General features: G+C 42.1%; 1 protein-coding gene across 4 annotated transcripts; it reads left to right on the top strand.

Annotated features, from left to right (window-relative positions):
* The first annotated feature begins 1,411 nt into the window (after positions 1 to 1,411).
* LOC137782135 (myb-like protein X) lies at positions 1,412 to 20,918 on the top strand. 4 transcript variants are annotated; one of them, XM_068571257.1, is made up of 51 exons: positions 1,412 to 1,531; positions 2,479 to 2,534; positions 2,650 to 2,676; positions 2,788 to 2,856; positions 3,208 to 3,255; positions 3,520 to 3,573; positions 3,713 to 3,751; positions 3,844 to 3,885; positions 3,977 to 4,042; positions 5,091 to 5,165; positions 5,257 to 5,307; positions 6,258 to 6,362; positions 6,633 to 6,716; positions 6,793 to 6,843; positions 7,364 to 7,426; positions 7,505 to 7,573; positions 7,707 to 7,757; positions 7,857 to 7,919; positions 7,991 to 8,062; positions 8,705 to 8,758; positions 9,270 to 9,326; positions 9,663 to 9,722; positions 9,860 to 9,916; positions 10,019 to 10,087; positions 10,356 to 10,430; positions 10,727 to 10,783; positions 10,875 to 10,946; positions 11,050 to 11,109; positions 11,206 to 11,280; positions 12,319 to 12,378; positions 12,476 to 12,550; positions 12,642 to 12,707; positions 12,808 to 12,876; positions 12,951 to 13,013; positions 13,141 to 13,206; positions 13,467 to 13,538; positions 14,007 to 14,072; positions 14,278 to 14,346; positions 14,434 to 14,499; positions 14,594 to 14,665; positions 14,786 to 14,848; positions 15,075 to 15,149; positions 15,244 to 15,297; positions 15,489 to 15,560; positions 15,739 to 15,801; positions 16,080 to 16,142; positions 16,577 to 16,651; positions 16,781 to 16,823; positions 16,972 to 17,020; positions 17,626 to 18,040; positions 18,447 to 20,918. In XM_068571257.1, the coding sequence occupies exons 2-51, from the start codon at positions 2,487 to 2,489 to the stop codon at positions 20,049 to 20,051; spliced, it is 5,034 nt and encodes a 1,677-aa protein (XP_068427358.1). In that variant the 5' UTR covers positions 1,412 to 1,531; positions 2,479 to 2,486; the 3' UTR covers positions 20,052 to 20,918. The 4 variants fall into 4 exon arrangements, with proteins under 4 accessions (XP_068427358.1, XP_068427360.1, XP_068427361.1 ...); XM_068571258.1 differs by having other exon boundaries at positions 1,436 to 1,531; positions 2,482 to 2,534; XM_068571259.1 differs by lacking the exon at positions 5,257 to 5,307.
* The last annotated feature ends 1,989 nt before the right edge of the window (positions 20,919 to 22,907 follow it).

Raw genomic sequence — 22,907 nt, 5'->3', positions numbered from 1 at the left:
AAAGGAACATACCTGTTCAGATAATGACTCATCGCAGCCAAAACCCAAGTCAAGTCATCCGAATACTTTCTCAATGCACTTAAACAGTTGCTATTTTTTTCAGAACAGTTACATTAACAAAATTGATGACTAATAATACAATTGTGTGATGATTTCTCAATGTGCCGGTGTTGGTGTTCCCAGAGATGATTACTGCAGTTTCTATTTTCTATTTTTAGACTAGCAGCAGCTCCCTATCACGTTAGAGGGGTTTTTTCTTACCATGTCGTTGACACCTGTGTGAAACTGATGAGTCAGAGTCACGCTGCCTGGGGAACCGCGTTACGTCCACTCCCACAGTCTCAGGTAGACAGACATCCAACTGGCCGCCTCCCACTCCCAGGTGAGACCGCCATCACAAAGCCACAAAGGGGAGACAAAGGTGTGTCACATCTCGCATCTTTCCCGACTGCAAAAAAAAACAACAGGTGAGATGTTAAATTCACATTTAAGAAAAAACTAAAAGATCTCGTGGACGGAGCTCTTTGGTTTGACAGGTGATCTCACAGTGGGGATGTGTAAGCTCTCAAGGGCGTCATCCGGTTTGTTTTAAAATGCTTTGTTCGACCTGTGAGTGGTGTTGCCTTTGGGTGGTGTCGGAAACATTTGGACTACTTCACGTGGTTGTAAACAAACACTCTTGTGAATAAATGGGAGCACGTGACGTAGAGGTGGCGTGTGTGTATGGTTGAGATGTACAAGTGGAGCAATGCATCAACCAGTGGTGTTGATATTACTGTTTTGCAAAAATACCACATGGTTTTATTTTTTTAATTCACATTGCAAACTGCGTAATATTTGCATAGTTAAAATGTATAACCATATTAAATAGATTGTTGACACAAGAGCTAGTTATTCAAATTCAAAAAGCTGTGTTATCTTTAACAAAAGCTGCACATTATGACTAGAGAAATAGGATAGGATTTAATTCATCTCAAATGTAAAGATGCTACATTTTGACTGTAACGTAAAATGAAGTTTACATGTTGTGCATTAAATGGATCCAATTAAATATATTGAAAAATGATGATGCATGCATACATGTGTAAATGTCTTACAATGACAAGCAATTGGAATAAATTACAATAAATCAAATTATACTAATAATGGTTATCATGACAGTATTTGATTTTTCCTTCAAAATTCGTATTCTTTAGCGTAAAAGTAATATATGTGTTCTATAAAAACATGAAAAAGCGAAAATAGAGCAATAACAATGTGGTGTTTACATGTTTCAGAATATATTTCCTACGTAATTGCGAATAAACCAAAACGTTTGCTATACAGCCTATGACGCTACGTGGGTACCGGGTGTGAAGTGGTGTCATTTCGGAGCTTTTAGAGGAGCCCGTGAACGCCTCACGTGTGCAGATGTTGTTATGCGGGTGTGGTAAAGTCCTAAAAACTCCTGGGAATGCCGAGACTCGCTGCGGCGATAATATCTGCTAAAAAACTGAGCGTGAAGTGTCTCTGAGCCGTCTTCAAATATTCGGTAGGTGAAACCGTTCAGGCCGGCATCGACCTGATTTAGTTTTTTATACTTTTTAGACGTGTATTTGTAACTAGCGTCCGTTTATATTTTGGTTAGTAACGTTAGGACTTCTCCAAATGATGCATTCAGTGACTCCAGTAACTCTTCCGCGTATTTCCTCCTGTGCATTAATTCATAGACATTTTTCAGCTCTAGCGACACATCTTTTTGTAGGCCTGCGACTAATATTTGTTTTCTCGCTTAAATTATATATTTTTCTGATTTTAAAAGATGTCACGAGGTAAAACTAAAACCTCTCTTAGCGCGAGATGACACAAATTGTCTCGAGTCGTCTAACCAGTCAAATGTAACGTGGAAGCAACACGAGCTAATGCAACAGTTAGTCAAACCACATTAACAACACATTAAAGTTGCTGACAGTGGACTTTTGTGTGACGGTACTTGTTAGTTTTGCTCATTCAGGCTATTTATTTAATAATAAAAGGCCAAATTAGAGTAGTATTATATTTGTATCCAGCAACTGACCTACATTTTTTACACATTTTAACCACAAAAGCTTCTAAACCGCAGACATTTTGACATTTAACAGTAGGAAACCCACAGGTGTTACTAATTAACTCTAGTGACATGATGGCTAAGTTTCATGTAAGCGCCCCAATAATCAAAATGCACAATACTACACATACTAATTGTATGTCTGCAGTTCATTCACTAAATGAGGGTCAAAAAGCAGTGTATACTTGACAAATAAACACCCTAAAAGATGATGCACAAAGAGCTACAACACATTACAACTCTTTGTGGACGGTGGTGACGGAGCTCGTGGAAAAATAAAGAAGCGATGTCTCTCACTTCCTTCTGGTCTACTTGGGTTTCAAAGAGATATTCAAAGTCACAAACCTGTGATTATTCCTGTTTTACACTTTACTCGTCTGTGTCGCTCTTAGCAGGCGGGATGGAGGCCTGTACGGTGAAGCCAGAAGTAAAAAAGAAACAGAAGCAGGTGAGAACGTTGAACTCAAAACAGTCTGAAAACTCTCCAGCACTGATTGTAGTTGTACAATCTGATCGTATGTGTATTGTAGAGTGCACACTAATGGTTTCTCCTGTGTTCACAGCCTAAACCGCCTTTAAAGCCCACAGAGGTACTGAGATAAAGCTGAAGCTTTAATTCGCTGTGGGACAACGTTGATCATGTTTTATCGTACATCAGTAGGGATTTTTAACCTTCACACCTCATTTAACCTCCTTCTCAGATTAAAAGAAACGATCCAGAGAGATGGGAGAAGCCGACTCCTCTGGTGCCTCAACGGCCGACAGACGCTGTGAGTCTTAATTATAGACCACCAGTGTTTATCTGTAGGCCATCCATCTTTAATGTGTGTCGTTCGACTTATTATTATGTAGTTGTTCTCTGTGTCCCAGAGTTTATCTTCTCCTGAGCTTGTGCGGCAATATTTTAGTAAATAAATGACTTTTTTGTTTTAGTCTTTTATCAGGACAATGTCAGGCTTGATGTAAACCGTACAACTAATTGAAAGGAAATGATCAAATGCATTATAAGTGTTTTTTTTCAACCTAATATATCATTGTATTTCCTGAATATAATACAGTAATTTACAAAGAAAGAAGAGATTAAAATGAGAGGTTTTGATTTGCATTTTTCTTTGTTGCAGGAACTTATTCCGACACAATTCCGGATGAAAAGAGCAGCAAACTTTGAGGTATTTACTGGATATGTTGTTGTTTTTATTGCTGTTTTTTATGATTTACTAGCAAGAGACGCATATAGAAATAAAAGATAGTGAGTAGATGATGTGTGTCAAAAGTCTTTGGGTTTAGTTCATCATAAAACAGTCTTATGATTGTGATATTAAGTTAAACCAACATCCTGCTGGTGCCTTCAAACCCTTTGTGCATTGTTGTCCAGATGGTCCCATAACGTTAGAAAATAATGTGTTTTATCAACTTTTTCCATCTGTATGCAGGTTTACGGAGGCATGACACAAACTCCTGTGGTTCCACCCAGACCCTCAGAAAAGGTGTGTGTGTGTGTGTGTTTGTTTGTGTGTGTTTCTCATGTTTGAAGCCACACACAGATCCGATAATGGAGAATCGTGTGTTAACAAGTTTGTTAAGAAATATTTCTATTTGAAATGACGAGGCTTTTTGTGTGCGCAGGAACTTAAAGTTACAAGCCGATACAGCCACCACAGAAGGGTACAGACACACACACAGACACACACAGACACACAATGATATATCATGTTCCTTCTTAGTTGTTTTTTTTAATAATTTCCTCTTTTCATCAGAGCAAATCCGACGTTCCCGATGTTGAAGCGGATGTTAAACAGGTATTTCAGATAGTTCTGAACTGGCAGCTCTGACCTATTTTAGAAAGCGTGTTCAATGTCTTCCTCTTTGTTGCCGTGTGCTTTGTTGCAGAGTGATCCGTTGGTCAACGACGGAGCGTTTCGTCGGAGCCTAAAAGAGAAAACGCCTTCGTTCACTGTAAGAAAAGCAGCCGCCCTTCTACCTGCTCAGCACCGAGAAGTGCTGAGCAGGTAGAAGGGAGTTCAAGTAGTTTATATGTTTGTTTTAATGTTTATTGAACATGCTCCACTTTACTGTGGCGCATACCTTTTTATTAAGCAATGCACTGCTGTGGATTGGAGCAACAGCAACATGTCTTTAGTTACTGACAGGAAGGGCACACTTAAAAGAAAATGTACGATATATTTTACATTTTTCACAGTTGCTGTTGTACCTCTGACTCAATGGGTTTTTTGTTTGTGCAATTGTGTACTTTTTGGTGTTTTCAAGTTCACCAAAGTTACACAATAACAAAACAAACTAACAGATGGCGGCAGCGGTCGACCAACATCCGTGTTCTGCAAAGTAAAATGATCGTTTCTGTCAGAGGAATGTGCTTTAAAGAGAGAAGAGATGGATGTTTCCTCTTCAGTTCCCCATCGGGACGAGATCTCTTTCCATCCCTTTTTTAAATGACAGTAAATATAGTAAATTATACCAGACGCAGAACAAGAGGCTCTGTTCAAAACATCACTCGGTTTAACTCAACTTTGCTTTGTTTCACCAGTAAAAGTTAAATTACACCAAACAAGAACGACGGTACATTTTGATGTAATAATCAGTAGAACGTATTCTTGAATATGTACTAATACTAATTGTTGGAGGATAAATAACTGGGTCAAACCCTGAAATCCTATTAGAATATGCTCATGCAAAATAGTGCATTACCTCAGTTGAACAGGTTCCTGTCGAGCAGGTGTGTTTGGGTGAGTACACCCATAAAACACACACACACACACACACACACACACACACTGGGTGTATCAGCATGTATAAGCTGCTGTTGGTGACTCAGACGAGGTTGTGCTGCCAGTTGTTCAACGAAAGAGTCTCATGATTAACAAATGGAAGAAAAGGGACACGTTAAGTACACACATGATGGCATGAACATGATATACACAAAAATATTCATCGTTCAGAGCTGCACACAGAATATAAATGTACATTTTTTTTCTTTCCTCCTCAGAGTTATGTGACCCATAACATGCCGACGGACCGAACCGACGATGTCCCGGTCAAACAGACGTCTGGCAGCAAACCGGTCTGTTTGTGTGTGTCTGTGTATGTGCGTGTGTGTTCCTTCCGCTGTTGATGTCATCAGCTGGTTTGTGACACGTGAATGTAATTGACAGGGCGGTCTGAAGGGAGTAATGAAAGGGTGGCAAATCAAGTCGTCACCGAAGGTACGCAGCGCCGTCTGGTTTGTGTTTTCTGCTCGTGGCGGCTGCAGCAGCTCTTTAGAGATCATGGAGACTTTTCACATGAGAGATGCTGCTTGTCTGGTGGTGGTGCTTGTCTGGTGGTGGTGGTGGTGGTGGTGTTGGTAACCACATTTATTTATTTAATGAAACCGAGTTTGCTTTGGCTTTTTTTTTAAAGATATTTAAACTTGTTGTCTGTGGTTAAACATGGATGATCAGACTCCCTGAGACTGATTATATAATTTATTCATTGTTCTTCTGAGCTGTGAACTATTTAACTTTCACCTTTACCTGCTGGATTGTGTTTATTTTAGAGAATATTGCCCCGCTGGGCCGAGAGTAACGTCCCTGTTTTGAGTTCAGACCGGGACCTTTGTTGCATCCTGGTCCGTCGCAGTAATTCTTTACGGATTTATTGGACAATATAATATGACCGTGATCATTTTCTGCTGGCCTTAATAATCCTTGTTGTGTTTACAGTATATGCATTTTTTAGCCTACAGGAAACAGCAATGTTTTCCCATCATACAACTGGGCCATTGTGCAGACATTGTGCATTTGTGTTATTTATTCTTTCAGTTATATTGTATTTTATTCCAATTCTTCAGAAATAAAAGTTAATTGCACTTTGAAAGAGTGTACTTTCATTATTATGCCGTCCTATCATCATTTAATCACTGGCATATTCTTTAATGCAATTATTTCTGGGAAGACACTTCCCCTCATTATGGGACATAAGATGCCATAAATTGCCATCTTATGTCTTGCATTAAATTACTAAAGCAGTGCTAAATATAGATGGTGAGGTGAAGTCTAAGCGCTTGGAGATGTAGGTTGTTACAAAAGAATAGGTCAATCTTTTGTTACTTGTAGCCTAAATTCTCACGTCAGGACGCTCACATTGAGCTAAAGATGGTCGACTCTTCTTTAAGGCGAGCAGAGAGCCGAGTCCAGACCCCAGCGCGGAGGAAGCCGGCTCAGAAAAGGAAAAATCTGCAGAAAAAAACAAGCCGGACAAGAATGCAGAACCAAAACAGGTGAGAGATCAATAACATGTTTTGTAGTATTTGACTGGCGGGTTCTGCTTCTGCCTTTCCCAGACAATCGAGTCATTATCCAACATGCACACTTCCATTTAATTAAGCACTCAGAAATGTGTTGTTAACACTTTCAGGAAGAAACATTATGTTATTTATATTGTTCCTAAATGTCTGCAGGCAGACACTAGTCAACATTTCAAGTTTTTGTTGAAGAAAACCTTAAAGGCAGCTCGTCATGAGATGTTTTCCTCTCACCTTTTCGTTCAGGACATCGGCGGGATGATCGCTGGAATGTTCCGGAAAACACCCAAAGAGAAGTCGTCGTCGTCGTCGTCGTCTCCCGCCGTGACGGTAACGTCGACTCCTCTTGCTCGCTTCCTGATCATAAGTTGGCCTCTTGCTCATCATTTCACCGTCTCATCGCCAGGTCAGCAAAGCAGACAGCGGTTCAGAGGACGAGGAGGAATCAGGAGACGAGGTGGGACTTGTTCGTGTTAGTGGATCTACAGCGTGTGTTCAGTGTCGAGCCACATGTGAAGCATGCTCTCAACAGACAGGGGTTCAAATCCCACAACGGGAACTTTAAGGGTTGATCAAGGCCCCGCTTACCTCCCTATATTTATGATTTCATACAGGTAGATTCCCTACACCTTTGACAGGCAGGGGAGGGGGGAGTAAATTAAAAAAAACTCCCTCTGCTCACTTTTGATATCTTTATTTTTGTCAAAAGGTTTCCTGTGTTGCCGTGTGTCTGTCATCCTGTTGCCTTTATGAGATTATTTGAAAGATCAGCCTCAAATACCAGAAGCAATCTCTGTTCCCACACAGATAATATAATATATCAATAATAAAATCAGACTGATTTTAGTGGACTTTGGAACAAATGCTTTCTTTTCTTGGATGTTTTTGTGCAGCGTCCTTATGGAGGAGTGAGTGTATGTTCTTTTTTATGTATCTGTGTTTGTATTATTCAGATATTTACATTACATTTCTTCCAGGAAAAGGGAGGCTTCTTGTCTGGCATTAGAAAATCCCTTAAAACACATGAGACACCTGCACAAGTGAGTGACAGAAATGTCTTCCTACCCCATGAAATACAAGTGGGAAACTTGTTTTCCATGATCTCATTGGTGTTTCAGGACAATCTCAGTGTTCACGGTGAGCTGTCTGCCAGCAACGACAGTTTGTCCGACAACAGCAACAAAAAGGTGAGCGGCTTTGTGACGCAGCAGATAAATGATCTGTAAGTGTGTCGTACACACACACACGACCCCTCATTGACCTGAACATGAATAAAAAAGTAACTGAGCATGTGCGTACCGTTCTTGTGTCCTATGACAGGAAAAAGGAGGAGTATTCAGCGGGATATTCAAGAGGATGTCATCAGAAGCTGTAAAAAAATAAAATAATGCAATTCAAAGAAAGCCGAAAGCGTTTTTAATCCGGAGGCTTGATATTCATGTTGCTCCTCTTCATGTTTGCCTTCTTTAGGACCAGCTGTCTCTAAATGATGATCCATCAGACAGTAACGATAACCCGTCTGAAAACTCAAAGGTGAGCTCAGCAGCGTTCATCTGGGAAGTGACTGGGTGTGAACTGAAGGTTAATCGGTCCCTCGTCAACAGGAGAAAGGAGGGTTTTTCAGCGGGATCCTCCGAAAGTCTCCCAAGATTCCTGCGGAGGGAACACCTGAGCAGGTGACTGACCGGCTTCAGATGCTTTGACAATTGTGGACGATGAACCTTTTTAGAGAAATTCAGTGTTCAGTGAACACTCAAAGGATTTGAGGATCTGTCTTTAACGAGTCGATGCCGAATGCACGAAGCGTTTGTCTTGTGTTTCGGTATTTCAAAAAGAGTTGATGATGCCGTATTAATCAAAGGATACAGTTTAAAACTCACATAAAATGACACGACTGGTCACGTGGGTATGACTTTAACTCAGTATTTACCTGGACTGAATATAGTTTATTTGCTTTAGTTGAATTATTTACAGTCACAATTATTACCAGTAGCACTAAATAAAAATACAGTTAGTGGGTTATAAGAGATTTTAAGAGTTTATGTACCGTGTCTGTCTTCGCCTTTGGAAACATATTATATATATAGTTTTTACTATATTTAACATTCTGTTTGTATACAGGAAGTTACAATTGTTTAGAAGTAAAATAACACGAGCCCACAATGTGGTACTGAGTATTTTCGTGAACTTTGAAAGGCGATAACAGAACTTAAAAACAAACCTCGTAACTAACCGTGTGTGTCATTGTCTTCACTTTGTGTCTATTTAGCAAACTTTGAATTTATTTGAACTGTTTGTGTGAATATTTTTTGTTTCAGGATAAACAAACGAAGCCACACGACAGCAACGAGACCGAGAACAACGCCACTAAAGTAAGAGACTGTGAACGTTTTGGGGATGTGGAGAGCTGGATCCTTTATTTGTAACACTGAGATTCACTCTTTAGACATAATGTTGAATCCCTATGAACTATTAAAGATTCAAGGTTTTACCTGCTAGTTAATAAAGAAACGTGATATTTGTTCTCTGAATGTGGTGAAAGCAGCTTCATGGTCCAGTAAACAAGACACTTTTTTTTGGATGCAACTATTTTGATCATCAATCTTTTGTATTTCCTGTGAAGAAAAAAACTAATTAAAATTGAGATATCGTTTTAAAAAAAACCAAATGACTCCCTTGCTCCCTCTTTTTCTAACCTCACCCCTTCCCCAAAAATAGATTCATACAAGCTTTTTTAATTTGAATTTACGAATATTTTTATACAAATATGTTTCTTGCGTAGCCCGTGCACACCTTTCGATGATTAAAACTATTTTAGCCGAGTCATTCTCTCCAGGAAACCAGAGAGAAAAGTCTTTGAAGAGTTTCTTTTCCTTCCCGTAGCAGGAGAAAGGAGGCGCTTTCGCTGGAAGATTGAAGAAATCTCCCAAACTGGAGGAGGTAAACTACCTCTACACTTCAGTCACTGTTGAAGCTTTGAATTTCATTATTTTTAAAGAATTAATGATTCGGGATCATCATTGAACCAACTGAGGCTTTTGAAAGAACAGCCACAAAAGCTGAAAACAAATTTAAATCATCATCATTCACCGATTTTACGTAACATTTAATATAATTAAATATGATCGGTGTCTTGGAGAGGAATCTAAATGACTGACCGGCTGCTTGTCGACCGTCATCAGATTATTTCAACGCGTTTCCTCTGACTTCCTGCATGTTGGAGTCCGATGTTTCCTCGTTGACGTCGAGCGTCATTTTTCTTGTTTTGTTTTTCAGGGCGCAGAGTCTCTGCGCGGCGATCTGTCCGCCAGCACGGACAGCCTGTCGGAGAACAAGGTGAGTCTTCTTCAGCACACTGAAGCCGACGCTGAACGCACTGGTCACCGTGTCGCTGCACAGCGCGCAGCGCCGTGAGGACGCTCGTAATGCTGAACATGAGTCCTGGGTTTGCTTTAACTCCTGCTTCTCTGTAGGAGAAAGGCGGTTTGTTCAGCGGACTCCTCAGGAAGACGCCGAAAACCAGCGCAGAGGTACAGCTTCTCAAACACAAGCGACGCTACGCGGCTTTATTACGGGGGAATGAAAAGCAGCTCAACACGTCTTGTTTCTGAGCGACTTAGTTCTTGTTTCAGGAGAATCTCTCGGCTCAGAAAAATCTCTCAGCCAGCAACGACAGTCTGACAGAAGTTACCAGCACTAAGGTCAGTTTGGTGGTAAAAACTCTCGGTTCGACAGGCATTTTTCACTATGTTTTAACATTATAGACCAAAAGATGAATTGAGAAAAGATATGCATATGTATTCGTATGGATATTTACATTTTATATATTATTGCTTCTTCTTTATTGCACAAAGTCCACAGATTTGAACTGCATGCGATGCCTTTTCATGTATTTACCACAGTGATCCATGTATTCTCTGTCAGGAGGAGGGAGTGTGAAATATGAAATGTATAAAACTTGTGTTTCAGGAGAAAGGAGGAGGGGCGTTCAGTGGACTGTTCAAGAAGTCGCCCCGACTTGTGGACAGTCCGCCGACAGACGAAGTGAGAAGTCTTATCTTATCTTCCCCCTCATGTTTTGTAAATGTATGAAAGTGTATTAAAAGTGTTGTGACGTTACAAGAGGTCGACTATATTTCACCTGTTATAAAACACACGGGCAGACTATGGAAAACATTTATTATACTATGATCCAATGATCTACCTACAACAAAAGAACCAGAGATATCTTCTTCTGTTTTTAAAGCACTTTCTACTTCCTTGTAAAAATAGTGAACCTCTATTACCCACAATGCAACTCATACTCCCCAAGATTCCTGATTGTTTTCATCGTTTTTCAGGAATCGCAGTCGCAAGACGATGAACTGTCGGGCAGCAGGGAAGCTCTCAACGCCAAGGTGAGTGGATTAATATACTTTAAAAAGATCCCTAAACGACTTCACTGAAAGAGAGGGCACATTTTAAAGAAGAATAATCTGTATGTTTTAGGAAAAAGGAGGAATATTTAGTGGAATATTCAAGAAATCTCCCAAACCTGCAGACGCTGCTCAACCTGAAGAGGTAAAAGTCAAATGTTTCACCTGTCCCAATGAAATGACTATTAACTTCTTCATCTGTGTGAAGAGTGGAATACTTAAGATAACTTTTTGAAACCTTTTTGCAGGACGAGTCTCCTGAAGCTGATCTTTCAACCAGCACCGAGAATTTATCTGAGAACAAACCGGTCCGTGAGATGAAAATAAAACACGATTAATGGCTTTTTAACAAAATGGCAGTGAGATTTTGTAAATACTTTAATAAAGTGTGTGTGTTTCATCAGGAGAAAGCTGGAGGGCTGTTCGGCGTCCGCCTCAAAAAGACTCCCAAACCATCTAAAGACTGGACCGAGTCCCCGGTGAGCGAGTGTCCCCTGAGCGTGGAGCGAGTCTATGAACCCAAGACTCGTTTTGACGGGTAGAGATAGGCTAAGGGGCCTTAGAGAGAGGGTAAGGGGCCTTAGAGAGAGGTAAGGGGCCTTAGAGATAGGGTAAGGAGCCTTAGAGATAGGGTAAGGAGCCTTAGAGAGAGGGTAAGGAGCCTTAGAGAGAGGGTAAGGGGCCTTAGAGAGAGGGTAAGGGGCCTTAGAGAGAGGGTAAGGGGCCTTAGAGAGAGGGTAAGGGGCCTTAGAGAGAGGGTAAGGGGCCTTAGAGAGAGGGTAAGGGGCCTTAGAGAGAGAGTAAGGAGCCTTAGAGAGAGAGGGTAAGGAGCCTTAGAGAGAGAGGGTAAGGGGCCTTAGAGAGAGGCTAAGGGGCCTTAGAGAGAGGTAAGGGGCCTTAGAGAGAGGTAAGGAGCCTTAGAGATAGGGTAAGGAGCCTTAGAGATAGGGTAAGGAGCCTTAGAGATAGGGTAAGGAGCCTTAGAGAGAGGGTAAGGAGCCTTAGAGAGAGGGTAAGGGGCCTTAGAGAGAGGGTAAGGGGCCTTAGAGAGAGGGTAAGGGGCCTTAGAGAGTGAGGGTAAGGGGCCTTAGAGAGTGAGGGTAAGGGGCCTTAGAGAGAGAGGGTAAGGGGCCTTAGAGAGAGGGTAATGGGCCTTAGAGAGAGAGGGTAAGGGGCCTTAGAGAGAGGGTAAGGGGCCTTAGAGAGAGGCTAAGGGGCCTTAGAGAGAGGGTAAGGGGCCTTAGAGAGAGGGTAAGGGGCCTTAGAGAGGGGCTAAGGGGCCTTAGAGAGGGGCTAAGGGGCCTTAGAGAGAGGGTAAGGGGCCTTAGAGAGGGGAAGCATTCCAACTAATCATTATGTTTACAGTGATGCAAAACCATGCTCAGATGTTCATTCAATACAGAGTTTTTATCTGAAATATGTTTTGTAAAGTGTTAAAATTAACCAGTATCGGTGTGAAATACTTTGTGCACTTTTTATTTAGTAATCCTAGGTAACTTTTTGAAACCTTTTTGCAGGACGAGTCTCCTGAAGCTGATCTTTCAACCAGCACCGAGAATTTGTCAGAGAACAAACCGGTCCGTGAGATCAAAATAAAAGCACGATTAATGGCTTTTTAAAAAAACGGCAGTGAGATTTTGTAAATACTTTAACAAAGTGTGTGTGTTTCATCAGGAGAAAGCTGGAGGGCTGTTCGGCGTCCGCCTCAAAAAGACTCCCAAAGCCTCTAAAGACTGGACCGAGTCCCCGGTGAGCGAGTGTCCCCTGAGCCTGGAGCGAGTCTATGAACTCGTTTTTTTGACGGGTTTGTTATCAAAAACGTACATTTCTGTGTTTTCAGGAGCGAGAAGCTCAGGAAGAGCTGTCGGCCAGCAACGACGACCTGGCTGAGAGCGACACCGCCAAGGTGAGGAGGGATGAGAGGCGTCGCACCTGTTGGCACAAATGTCTTCAGAGGACAAAGAGTCCACTGATGACGACAACTTTTCTTTTCTTTTTTCTTTCAGGAGAAAAATATTTTCAGCAACATGTTTAGGAAGCCGCAGAAACCAGCAGAAGACACTGCAGCAGACAAGGTACTGTGATGAGATTTGATTCAGTGAAGTGTGGAGGAGATGTCCATCTTTACTGTTTCCTGGTCTGAATTCAGGAGCTGGAGGAGAACACAGAACGACGGGTTTCTGGGAGCTGTGAGAATCTGTCCGTCCCGAAGGTACTTCAGTTTTATCTTCAGTCTCACGGCGGCTGATCGCGCCGCGTCGGCATCAAGCGATCCATCACCAGGTCGTGTGAGAGGATGTCTTCTGTGTCCTGATAACCAAACGCTGCGTTTTTTTTAGGAGAAAAAAGGCGGCCTGGCGGGCATCTTCAAAAGATCGTCCAGCATTGACAACCTGTTTGACGAGGTCAGTGCGAAACACTCGCCGCGGGTCCAGCCCCGTTTTCTAAATCTCACTCAAAGTATTTTTATTCTGTAGTACTACTGAGTAAATATCTCAACACTACTGCTTAAAATATAGAAAACAAATTGACATCTATGCTTTGAAACAAGGTTGAATGTCCTGAAAAGTGAAGTTGTTCAACAACAAATAACCCAAAAATGAACTCTTTTTATTACTCAATACGAAATGACTTAAACTCAACCGCAGCTCTGTTTCATCCCCAGGAGAAAGGCGGCCTCTTCAGCGGACTCATGAAGAAAACGCCCAAAGCGTCTGCAGACGAGGTCGCTGCAGAGGTGTGTGTGCGTGTGTGTGCGTGTGTGTGTGTGATCCGACGGCTGACGGGACGTTTTCTCCATTAGCCACTTGTTAGCAACGGCCTTTTTTAGACATTAAAAAGCTTCTTAGACATTAAAAAGTTCCCTTATTTCAGCCTTCTAACCAAAAACCCTTTGCTTTGTCGCACCATCACTATCGTGTTAATGACCCGGTTGTATCCTGCCGCTTCCTCCCTTTTGAGGAAGTAGTTATTGTTTTGTTCCTTGGTTAATAAAACCAGCTTTTTGTTTATCCCTTTGTTGCCCGTGAGCTAATCTCCCTGAAGGTCACGTCGCTCGTTCTTTGTTGCTCCTCGCCTCTTAAGGCTTCAGTCGGGGAAACGTAACAAAAACTAAGTGACCTTAAGACGAGCATTTTGGATTTTATGACTTATTCCTGCAGAACTATATTGTCCATATTTATAACGTCCGCTTCTCTTTTTCCAGGATAACGACGAGCAGAAAGAGCTGTCGGCCAGTAACGACAATCTGTTTGAAAACAGCAACACAAAGGTACTTTGATGAAAAATTATCTTTTTTTTTAACCCAAAAAAGAAATATCAGCACTAAAAGATTGACAAACGTTAATTTAAATGCAGTTAAATATGCTTATGTATGTTTAAAATATTGAGCATTTTAAGCTTCGGTTCGATAAAATACTGTGACATCACACATAAACCTGACACAGATTGTGTGTTCAATGTGTGTTTAATTCCAGGAGAGAAGTATTTTCAGTGCCATGTTTAAAAAGACTCCCAAACCGGCCGAGGGGACGACAACAGACGAGGTAACGACGCTTTATCATTGACGTTCAACGTACATAACAATAAGCATTACACTGTTTGTGTTTACGCTGTTTCTTTTGTTTGTTTAGGAGTCGAGTGATGACAAGAAGTTATATGGCAGTCGTGAGAATCTGTTAGACGCACACACAACTAAGGTACACGTGTTTGACGATCACAACCTCGGCCTGTTTTTGCTTCTTCTGTTTGATTTATTTCAATATCAACGTGTGAATGTCCCTCACGTTTCAGGAGAAGTCCGGAGGACTCGCAGGGATCTTCAAAAAGTCTCCTAAACTTGCTCCGCGCTCCATCGCCACTCAGGTAACCACATGGACGTTTTAGTTTTTCCACAGTGCGAGGTCGTTGTTGAGTTGTCTGTGAGCGTTTTTGGTAAAAGAACAAGTTAAACCGAACCATAATCTACCTTTTCTTTTCCTCCAGGATCCTCTCAAGGAGACAAAGGACTTGTATGCGAGCTGCGACAGTCTCCCAGAAACCACCGAGGTGAGAGACTCCTTTAAGTCTGAGGACGCTCTCGGCAACTTGTTGAGCAATTTTGTTGAGCAATAAAGAGCTTGTTGAGAATAAAGATGGAGGACGGCCCTGCTATGGATTTCTATTCCTCTTTCACAGGGACACATTTTCATCCTTTCTCTGCATTTTCTTTCAGCAAACGTTTACGGTATATACATTTTAACGTAATTACCGTTTTTTTTATTCTGTTTTACAGGATTTTCCTTCAGCAATTTCCGGTGAAATGTCAGCCAGTAACGACAACCTCTCCGAAGCGACGAGCACCCCAAAAGTGAGCCTTGATGTGGAGTGTGTTATTCTGTTAATCGCATATTTCACCTTTTTTTGTGACATACATAAATGTGTTGTGTTTTTTTTTTTTACAGGAGAAAAAAACTGGGTTTTCTAATATGTTCAAGAAGACGCCCAAAACACAACAGGTACGATATTATTGGCGAAGAGAGGCATGAGATGTATTTTTAGACGCTCTTGTTTGAGTCGTATAGTTGATTAGTAGTTTTAGTATTTGAGATTTAATGTTCACAAAGAGACAATTAGTTGACACTCTGACATTATGGATTAACAGCTGCACACACACACGTTATCTAAACGCTTATGTCTTGAGTTGCAGGACAGCGAGGACGTGAAGGAGCCAGAAGGAGGCGGGCTGAGACGCAGGAGGACCATCAGGAAGAAAAAACGAGTGAGCTGTTGTTGTTGTTGTTGTTGTTGTTGTTGTTTAGTTTAAAGAAAGAGCCAGAACCAAAGCTGAACTTTTGAGATTAGTCTGTTCTCCAATCTGAGCTCCTACCTTTCAGTGTTAAATGTGTTTTCTCATTATTGAACTCTTTTCTTTTCTTTCTTCTTTTTCTTTTTCTCAGGTCGTGTCTTTCAGAGTGAAGAAAACTCTTCCCAAAATGTCCAAACTGAATCTAACTTCGCAGGTATGTTCAGACTCACCTTGATGAGATGCAATAAAGAGCTGGAGCAGGCTGATTGAAAGGCTTAATGATCTTAAAATAAAATGAACTAGTCATCTTTTTTAGGAGCTTTAGATCAATCAAAGAAGTCATCACTTGTCCTGGTTCATTGTTTTGACACAAATACACATATTAGTGGAGTTTGTCCTCTTTTTAATTCATAATTCCTTGATGTGTTTGCTGGTTTTATTATTAATGCGTGTTACAGTTTTACTTGATGACATTATCCGTTTCCTCCACAGAGTTCACATATGGTTCCTCTTGTGGAGGAAACCTTTGAGCTGCAGGAGCTGAACCCAACACAGGTCGGCATGATTACATCACCAGAAATATATACCTTTAAGAAATAGTCCAAAAGACTCCAAACAGTCATTCATCTTAATTAACATCTGTTTCATATTGTCTAGTTTCAGTTCATCATGCAGCTGTGAAATTAAATGAAAAGGGGAAAGTCAGCTTTTGGTCAACAAAGATCTAAATAGATCAATTAAATAAAACTACAACAGTGTCTAAAGACTCATGTCAATATAAGATGACTTGCAGTAAAGTATATTTATTATAGAGTCTTTCATTAAACAATATCTTAAAGCTATTTAGAAGAATGAAACGATTAAAAATGAGACGTTAGAGCAGTAAAAACAATCAATAAAATATAAACGGGCCCTAAAACACACACATTACAAACACTAGTACTATAAAGTAAATAAACATTTTTATAAAACATAAGTGTTTTCTCCAGGAGAGCAACGTGGAGGTCGAGGCTGTCGAGATGGCAGCTTATCCCACCGAAGAAAACCCTCTCACTCCTGAGCAGGTGTGTTCATTTGTTCCATATATTATGTGTGACGTTATTAGTATTATTGATCTGAAAATCGACCGCATGTTATGAATAAAATGTGTTTTGTGTTTGTGTGTTTTTAATGACAAAAGTCTTTGTTTCCAGGAAAGTGACGATGATTTGATGGAGTGGTGGAACACGGTCAAAGGTCAGAGTCCAGATGTGTTCCTGTTGTTTGTGTTTATTTGTTTGTGTGTGAGAACATACATTGTGTGTAGTTCTCCTGGTGGAAAGGTGTCACAAACCCAGAAGGATGTTTGGTTGTGTTTGAATTGTGTTGCTTCTGTGTTTTCCAGGTTGGGCAGAGTGGAACGAGCTGCATTTACAGGATGGCGACGAGCAAATGTGAGCGCGGTTTCTTTTCTTTTCTAACTTTTTATTCACATTCAGCCAGAATATATAACTTCGCTCCAACCATTTTTTAATTGCTTGATCCGTCCATCAATTTTCAATCAATGGATTAATCATTAAGTTATTATTGTGATGCACCTCGGACCATAATTCCAGTGGGAGCAGGCGCAAATCGTGGCGCCGACACCTCGCAGAGGCGTTTACGAGTTGCCACTACGAGTTGCGGCTACGAGTTGCCACTACGAGTTGCGGCTACGAGTTGCCACTAAGCCCTCTCTCCATAATTCTAGGTCACATCCTCTCTTCTGGTTTCCCATCATTCTGGCATACTTTTAGTTAATATGATCGTGCAACGGGCATTCAAAATGCTTTCAAAAGGTCTGCAAAAGCTGAAAATAACTCAGGGTGTAAACATTGGGGTTGAAATGATGCATGTAAATATTTAAAAGCCCACATTTTGCCATGTCCACCTGCATATTTCACTTTGTGGCACAAAATGGGTATTTCTCACACCGGCAAAGCGTCTAACTTTATACAGATATAAATAAAACATCTCGTGGGTTTCAAGCCTTCCCCTCTGCTCCGGCGCGTCTCTCCAGGGCGATGGAGCAGGCGGCCGATCGCGTCTACATGGCGGCGCGTCTGTTCGTGCGTCTCTTCAACCGGCGCGGCGCGGCCCTGCAGCACCGCATCCTGGAGCTCCTGGCTCTGGCCGACGCCGCGGACGAGTTCCACAAGAAGACGGTGAAGGCGGCGGTGGGCGGCGGCGTGGCCAGCGTCGCCGGCAGCATCGCCACCATCACGGGGCTCATCCTGGCGCCGTTCACCTTCGGCGCCTCCATCATCGTCACGGCGGTGGGGATCGGCGTGGCGACGGCGGGCAGCATCACGTCGGCCACGGCCAACATCACCGACACGGTTCACTCCAACATGGACCGCAAGAAGCTGGAGAAGATGATCCAGAGCTACCAGGAGGAGATCAGCGACATCCGGCAGTGTTTGGAGTTTGTGCAGGTGAGGAAATGTTTTGTAGGTAGGGAGGTAGGGAGGGAGGGAGGGAGGGAGGGAGGGAAGTAGGTAGGTAAAGACATGTCTGAATGGCCGTGCAGGAGCAGCGTCGCAGGGAGAAGGTGATGTTTCACCTGGATGTCAATCAAATTGAAGGGATTCCCAAGTAATATCCCTAAAAAGGTTGTTTTCCACCTCCAAGTGATGGGCCATGTTTGAGAGTTGTTGTCGTTCCACTGAGTAAATACATAGCCTAAACAAACATGAGACTAAGATTTGAATATTTTGTTTTGGAAATGTATTCTAAATTCACATGGATAAGAAATTCTGGGGAACAAAAGTGCCAGGAAGAAATAAAATGCCTTCAACCTCCATTTCCCTTTTTTTTTCCCCGTCTCCGTCCCTCTCGTAGGCCGGTATGGACACCCTGCAGGAGTGGGACTTTGAGAAATACTCTGAGAGCGCCGCCAAAAAGGCCATGAACCACAACCTCAAGCACGTGATGAAGGAGGGCGGCCGCGCCGGGAAAGCCCTGATGATCAACACCGACAAGCTCATCAGCACCGTGCAGGTTTTAGGCGCGGCGGGCGGCGCCGCCAAGGCCGTGCAGGCCATCAGCGTCACCACGGGGGTCATGTCGGCGCTCTTCCTGGCGCTGGACGTCTTCTTCCTCGCCAAAGACTCCCACGAGCTCCGCAAGGGCGCCAAGACCAAGTTCGCCACCAAGATCAGGGACGTGTGCAAAGAACTCCAAGACGGCCTCCTGGAGCTGAACAAGGTGAAGACGCAGCTGCAGAAGACCATGGACGGCATCGAGGTGGAGGAGTACGAGGAGATCAAAGAGGTGGAGGAGGAGGTCGACGACGAGTACGAGTCGGATCCGAAGAAGCTGGCGGAGCTGGAGCAGGAGCTGGACCTCCTGGAGGAGAAGCTGGACAAGAAGGTGGAGGAGGAGCAGAAGAAGAGTATAGAGATAGAGAAGGAAATGTTGGAAAAGAAGGAAAAAGAAGAGACGGAGGATGCGCAGACGGAGGGAAAGAACGAAAACAAGAAGGGGAAAAGTGAATCGGAGCGCAAGATTTCCGGCGAGGAAAAAGAGACGAAAAACGAGGCGGTCAAAGCGGCCAAAGAGGAAGTTTTAAAAGAACCCCCTAAAGGAAAGAAGGACAAAGACGCCGAGAATCAAATCACAGCCGGAAAAGAAAAGCACGAGAGCGAGCGAGACAAAGCCAAAGAGGACAACGGTGCGGATAAAAAGACTCTCGTGAGCAGAACGGGCGACTCAAAACGAGAGGAGCAAAGTGGAAACTCGCGCTACGAGTCGGGAAAGACGGAGAGAGAAAGTAGTAGAAGGAGCAGCAGAGAGGACGAGAGCGAGATGAAGCCCGACTGGAGGAAGGTGGACAAAGAGACGGAGGCAGAAGGTGCGAGTACTCGGCACGGCGGCAGCAGGAGCGACAAAGGCCGACACCACGGCAGCGAACGAGGGAGCAAACACGAAACCAGGGAAAGCGACAGGACGCAGAGCTGGAGGAGGAGGGAGGAGGAGGAGGGGCAGACGGGAGCGAAGGACTGGAGAGCCGAGATGGCAAAGGGTCGAGAGAAGAGGAAAGAAGAAGGAAGAGACGGGACGAGGAGGGAAGATCGAGGGGAAAGCGACGAGAGCAGGAAGTCTCATCGGAGCGAAGAAGCGGCGCCGAGGAAGGAGCGCCCGGAAAGCGAGCGGGGAGGGAGCAGGCGGGAGGAGTCGGACTCCCAGAGGAGTCGCCACCGGAGGGGAGGGGCTCTGAGGGACGGCGACGACGAGGAGAAGCGAGGGAGCAGGATGGAGAGCGCGAGGAGGAGGTTTGAGAGAGCGGAAGGCGAGGGAGGAGAGGAGAAGGGGACGAGGAAGGAGGATGCAGAGAGGAGAGGAGGCGACAGAGAGAGGAGAGGAAGCAACCGAGAGCATGAACACGGCCGCCACAGATCTCAGCGTACCTCCAAGGCGATGCTGGAAGACGGCCTCAATATTTAGTAGAAAATAAGTTATTTTGTGGCTTTGTTTTTTTCAACACATCACATCAAAGGCTATGTTTGGATTATTTAAAGTCCAACAGAAACTGACAGTTCCTTGCTAAAAAGCCTATTTATCAAAAGTTGTGGGTTCAGGTTTACTGCAGGGAATACATTAAAATATGTGACAAAGATTTGTTTTCTTATGTTATCTTTCGTATTTTATTTTTAAACTGCGACACACTTTGCGGGGAGCAAAGAGCATTTATCGACTTGCGCGTCCGTGTCTTTTAGGATGCTAACACTACAATTTTGTCAGTCAGACATTGTTTTTGTTTCACATGCGGGACAAACATCTTTGTCTTATTGTTGCTGCTGAAAGCTGAAGCTCTTTATTATTTCAGAAAAATATTGTTTTTCCACCCCAAAACCGTCTGTAAAGAAATCTGTGGAGCAGATTTCCTTCTAAATCTGAACTGTATGCTAATTATGTCAATTACAGTTTAGAGGCTGCTATTATATTTCGTTTAATAATGACCCGTTTTGATGTTGTGCTGAACCTAAAACATTTAAATATATATATATATATATATGTATATGTTGATCTGTTACTTCCTACAGCTCTGGGGTTTCAGGGTCCATATCGTGTCTTTCCTGTAGACGTATAATGTTTGTTATATTTCTTTTATTCATAATACAAAAACATCCAGGAACTCGTCCTGTTTATCTTGAAACGATCTGTTTTCACTCGGTGCACTTTAACCAGGGTTCGCCTTCTTCGTGTCAAGTTGAAAGTTTCTGGAATATTGTGCAGTTTTTACTTTGTTTATATTCATCTCTGGTGCCTGCTGTTGTCTCATGTTTTGGTATGGGAACATGTGTTTTTATGGTGGTGGTTTCTTATTGAACAAATAAATTATTAGTTACTGAAATGTGAAGCTGTTTGGTCTTTTTTTTATTTACTCTCTTCTGCTCTTCACTCGTCTGAACACAACGACTTAAATTGATGACGAATTGTAAAGGAGTAAACAATACAACATCCATGTAAAAGTACATTAACTCTGGATATTCAAACATAATGTATCAATGCAAAACCAAAGTGTAAAGCAAATGTAATGTTTTTTTACTTTCCATGAAGTATTTGTGTCTCTCGGCTGTCATACCAGCTGGTCACCACCAGGGGGAAGCACAGAGGAGTTGATTAAAGTGATGCTCAACACTTCTGCAGTTGTCTGGAGCAACATGGAGAAAAAAAATGTTGTGTAACTAATTTGACAACATTTAAACTACAATTTGATGTTGTAACTGAGAGAGTCTGAAAACAAGCGAGCAACAAAGAGGAGCCTCACTTTCCTTAAACATTGCCGTATTTAAGTGACATCTTATGAAGCAATATAATAATATACAAGCAATGTAACCTTTAAAATTGTGAAAGTTTGTGATAGTTTTATTACAATAAATTGTAAACTATATGAAATAGAACAAAATACAAAGATAAAATGGAAAACTAAATGTATAAAGTCACTTACACACACACACAGACACAATAAACAGTTGTATGTAGTTACTTTACAACTAGAAGTGTTGGTATTTACTTCAGTAAAGTACTTGACTTGTTTTGACAGACCTTTTTGAATAAGATTATTGATTTTAAATGACATTAACATACGGGATGAAACGCAAATGAATGAAGGCCACTTTGCAAATTTAAAAGAGTAAAGAACTAAAAGAATGACAGACTATGACATTAGAGAGAGAGCCTCGTGTTTGTGTGTTTGAATGTTGGGTTTCCACTCCCTGCACACTCCCTCTGATGGTTTTCAGGTATTATTTGGTTAGTTTATAAGATGTGAATGAGCTTTCTGGGGTTTATTGACGCGCGAGTTATTAAGCAAACACTTTTAACGTGGTGTGTGTACGCTTTAAGAACCAAAAATAGTCCCGGAGGTCAAAGAAGTGATGCTTTTCTAACAGAACATATTAATAAGCTCTATTGAACGAAGGTGAGGTGAATACAATCTTATCTTCTTATCTTTTCTCTATTTGTCTCAAGTGTTTGACTGACAAACATAAACCCAGACAATCAGATCTGGTGACAGGAGTTCCTATAAGTGTGTCACATCTCACTGGAACTAATGAAATGAGCCGCTCCTGAAATATTTTTCTGCACATTCATACTTCACATGTTCACACCTCTCTGATGACGATAGTGAACTCTGAGAATGAGGAAAAAGCAAATGGATAACAACAATGTGTGTGTAGGGATGTAGAACAAAGTCTCCATTGTCTGTGTGTGTGTGTGTGTGTGCCGGAGAATGTTGATCATATGATCACCGCTCAAATTGTTGTGCTACAAATGCTGCTCATAAACATCATAAAAACACATATGCATGAAAGAAATATTGCGACCGTTTGTTGTTTATGTCGTCCTACACATTGCATGCTTCAAAATAGTGTAATTCTTCTTTTATTTTAATGATCACGAATCATTTTATGCTGCTTTATCCTTCTATTCTTCTACATTTTGGAAGTCAAAGTTCTACTTTTCCCTCCATCACATGTATTGGTTCTTTGCAAATTCAAGTTGTTAATGCAAAAAAACACTTACTTCACTTAAGTAAACACAAGTTAAACAGATCTGAGTACTTTTTCCACCTGATTATCTCGGTCATTATCTTTCGGTCACACATGCAAAGTTAACCTTCACCTCCTGTTCGCTCCCATTCCGCGAGAAGCACAAGCCGGAAAAATCATTTGCTTCTGGTGGCGGGGCTGATTTGCGTCTCGGACAATTTGCATGAAGTTTTTTGTTTTTTTTAACTTAAGTCAACTTTCAGCATGAATAACGTCGACCTCTGCCTGCATTTGTGCCTTCAAA

Source organism: Clinocottus analis, unplaced genomic scaffold, assembly GCF_023055335.1.
Source record: "Clinocottus analis isolate CAN_PGR_092001 unplaced genomic scaffold, fCliAna1.0.p SCAF_11, whole genome shotgun sequence".
Lineage (NCBI taxonomy): Eukaryota > Metazoa > Chordata > Actinopteri > Perciformes > Cottidae > Clinocottus > Clinocottus analis.
The sequence above is the reverse complement of the archived record's forward strand: the minus strand, read 5'-3'. Positions and strand labels throughout refer to the sequence as shown.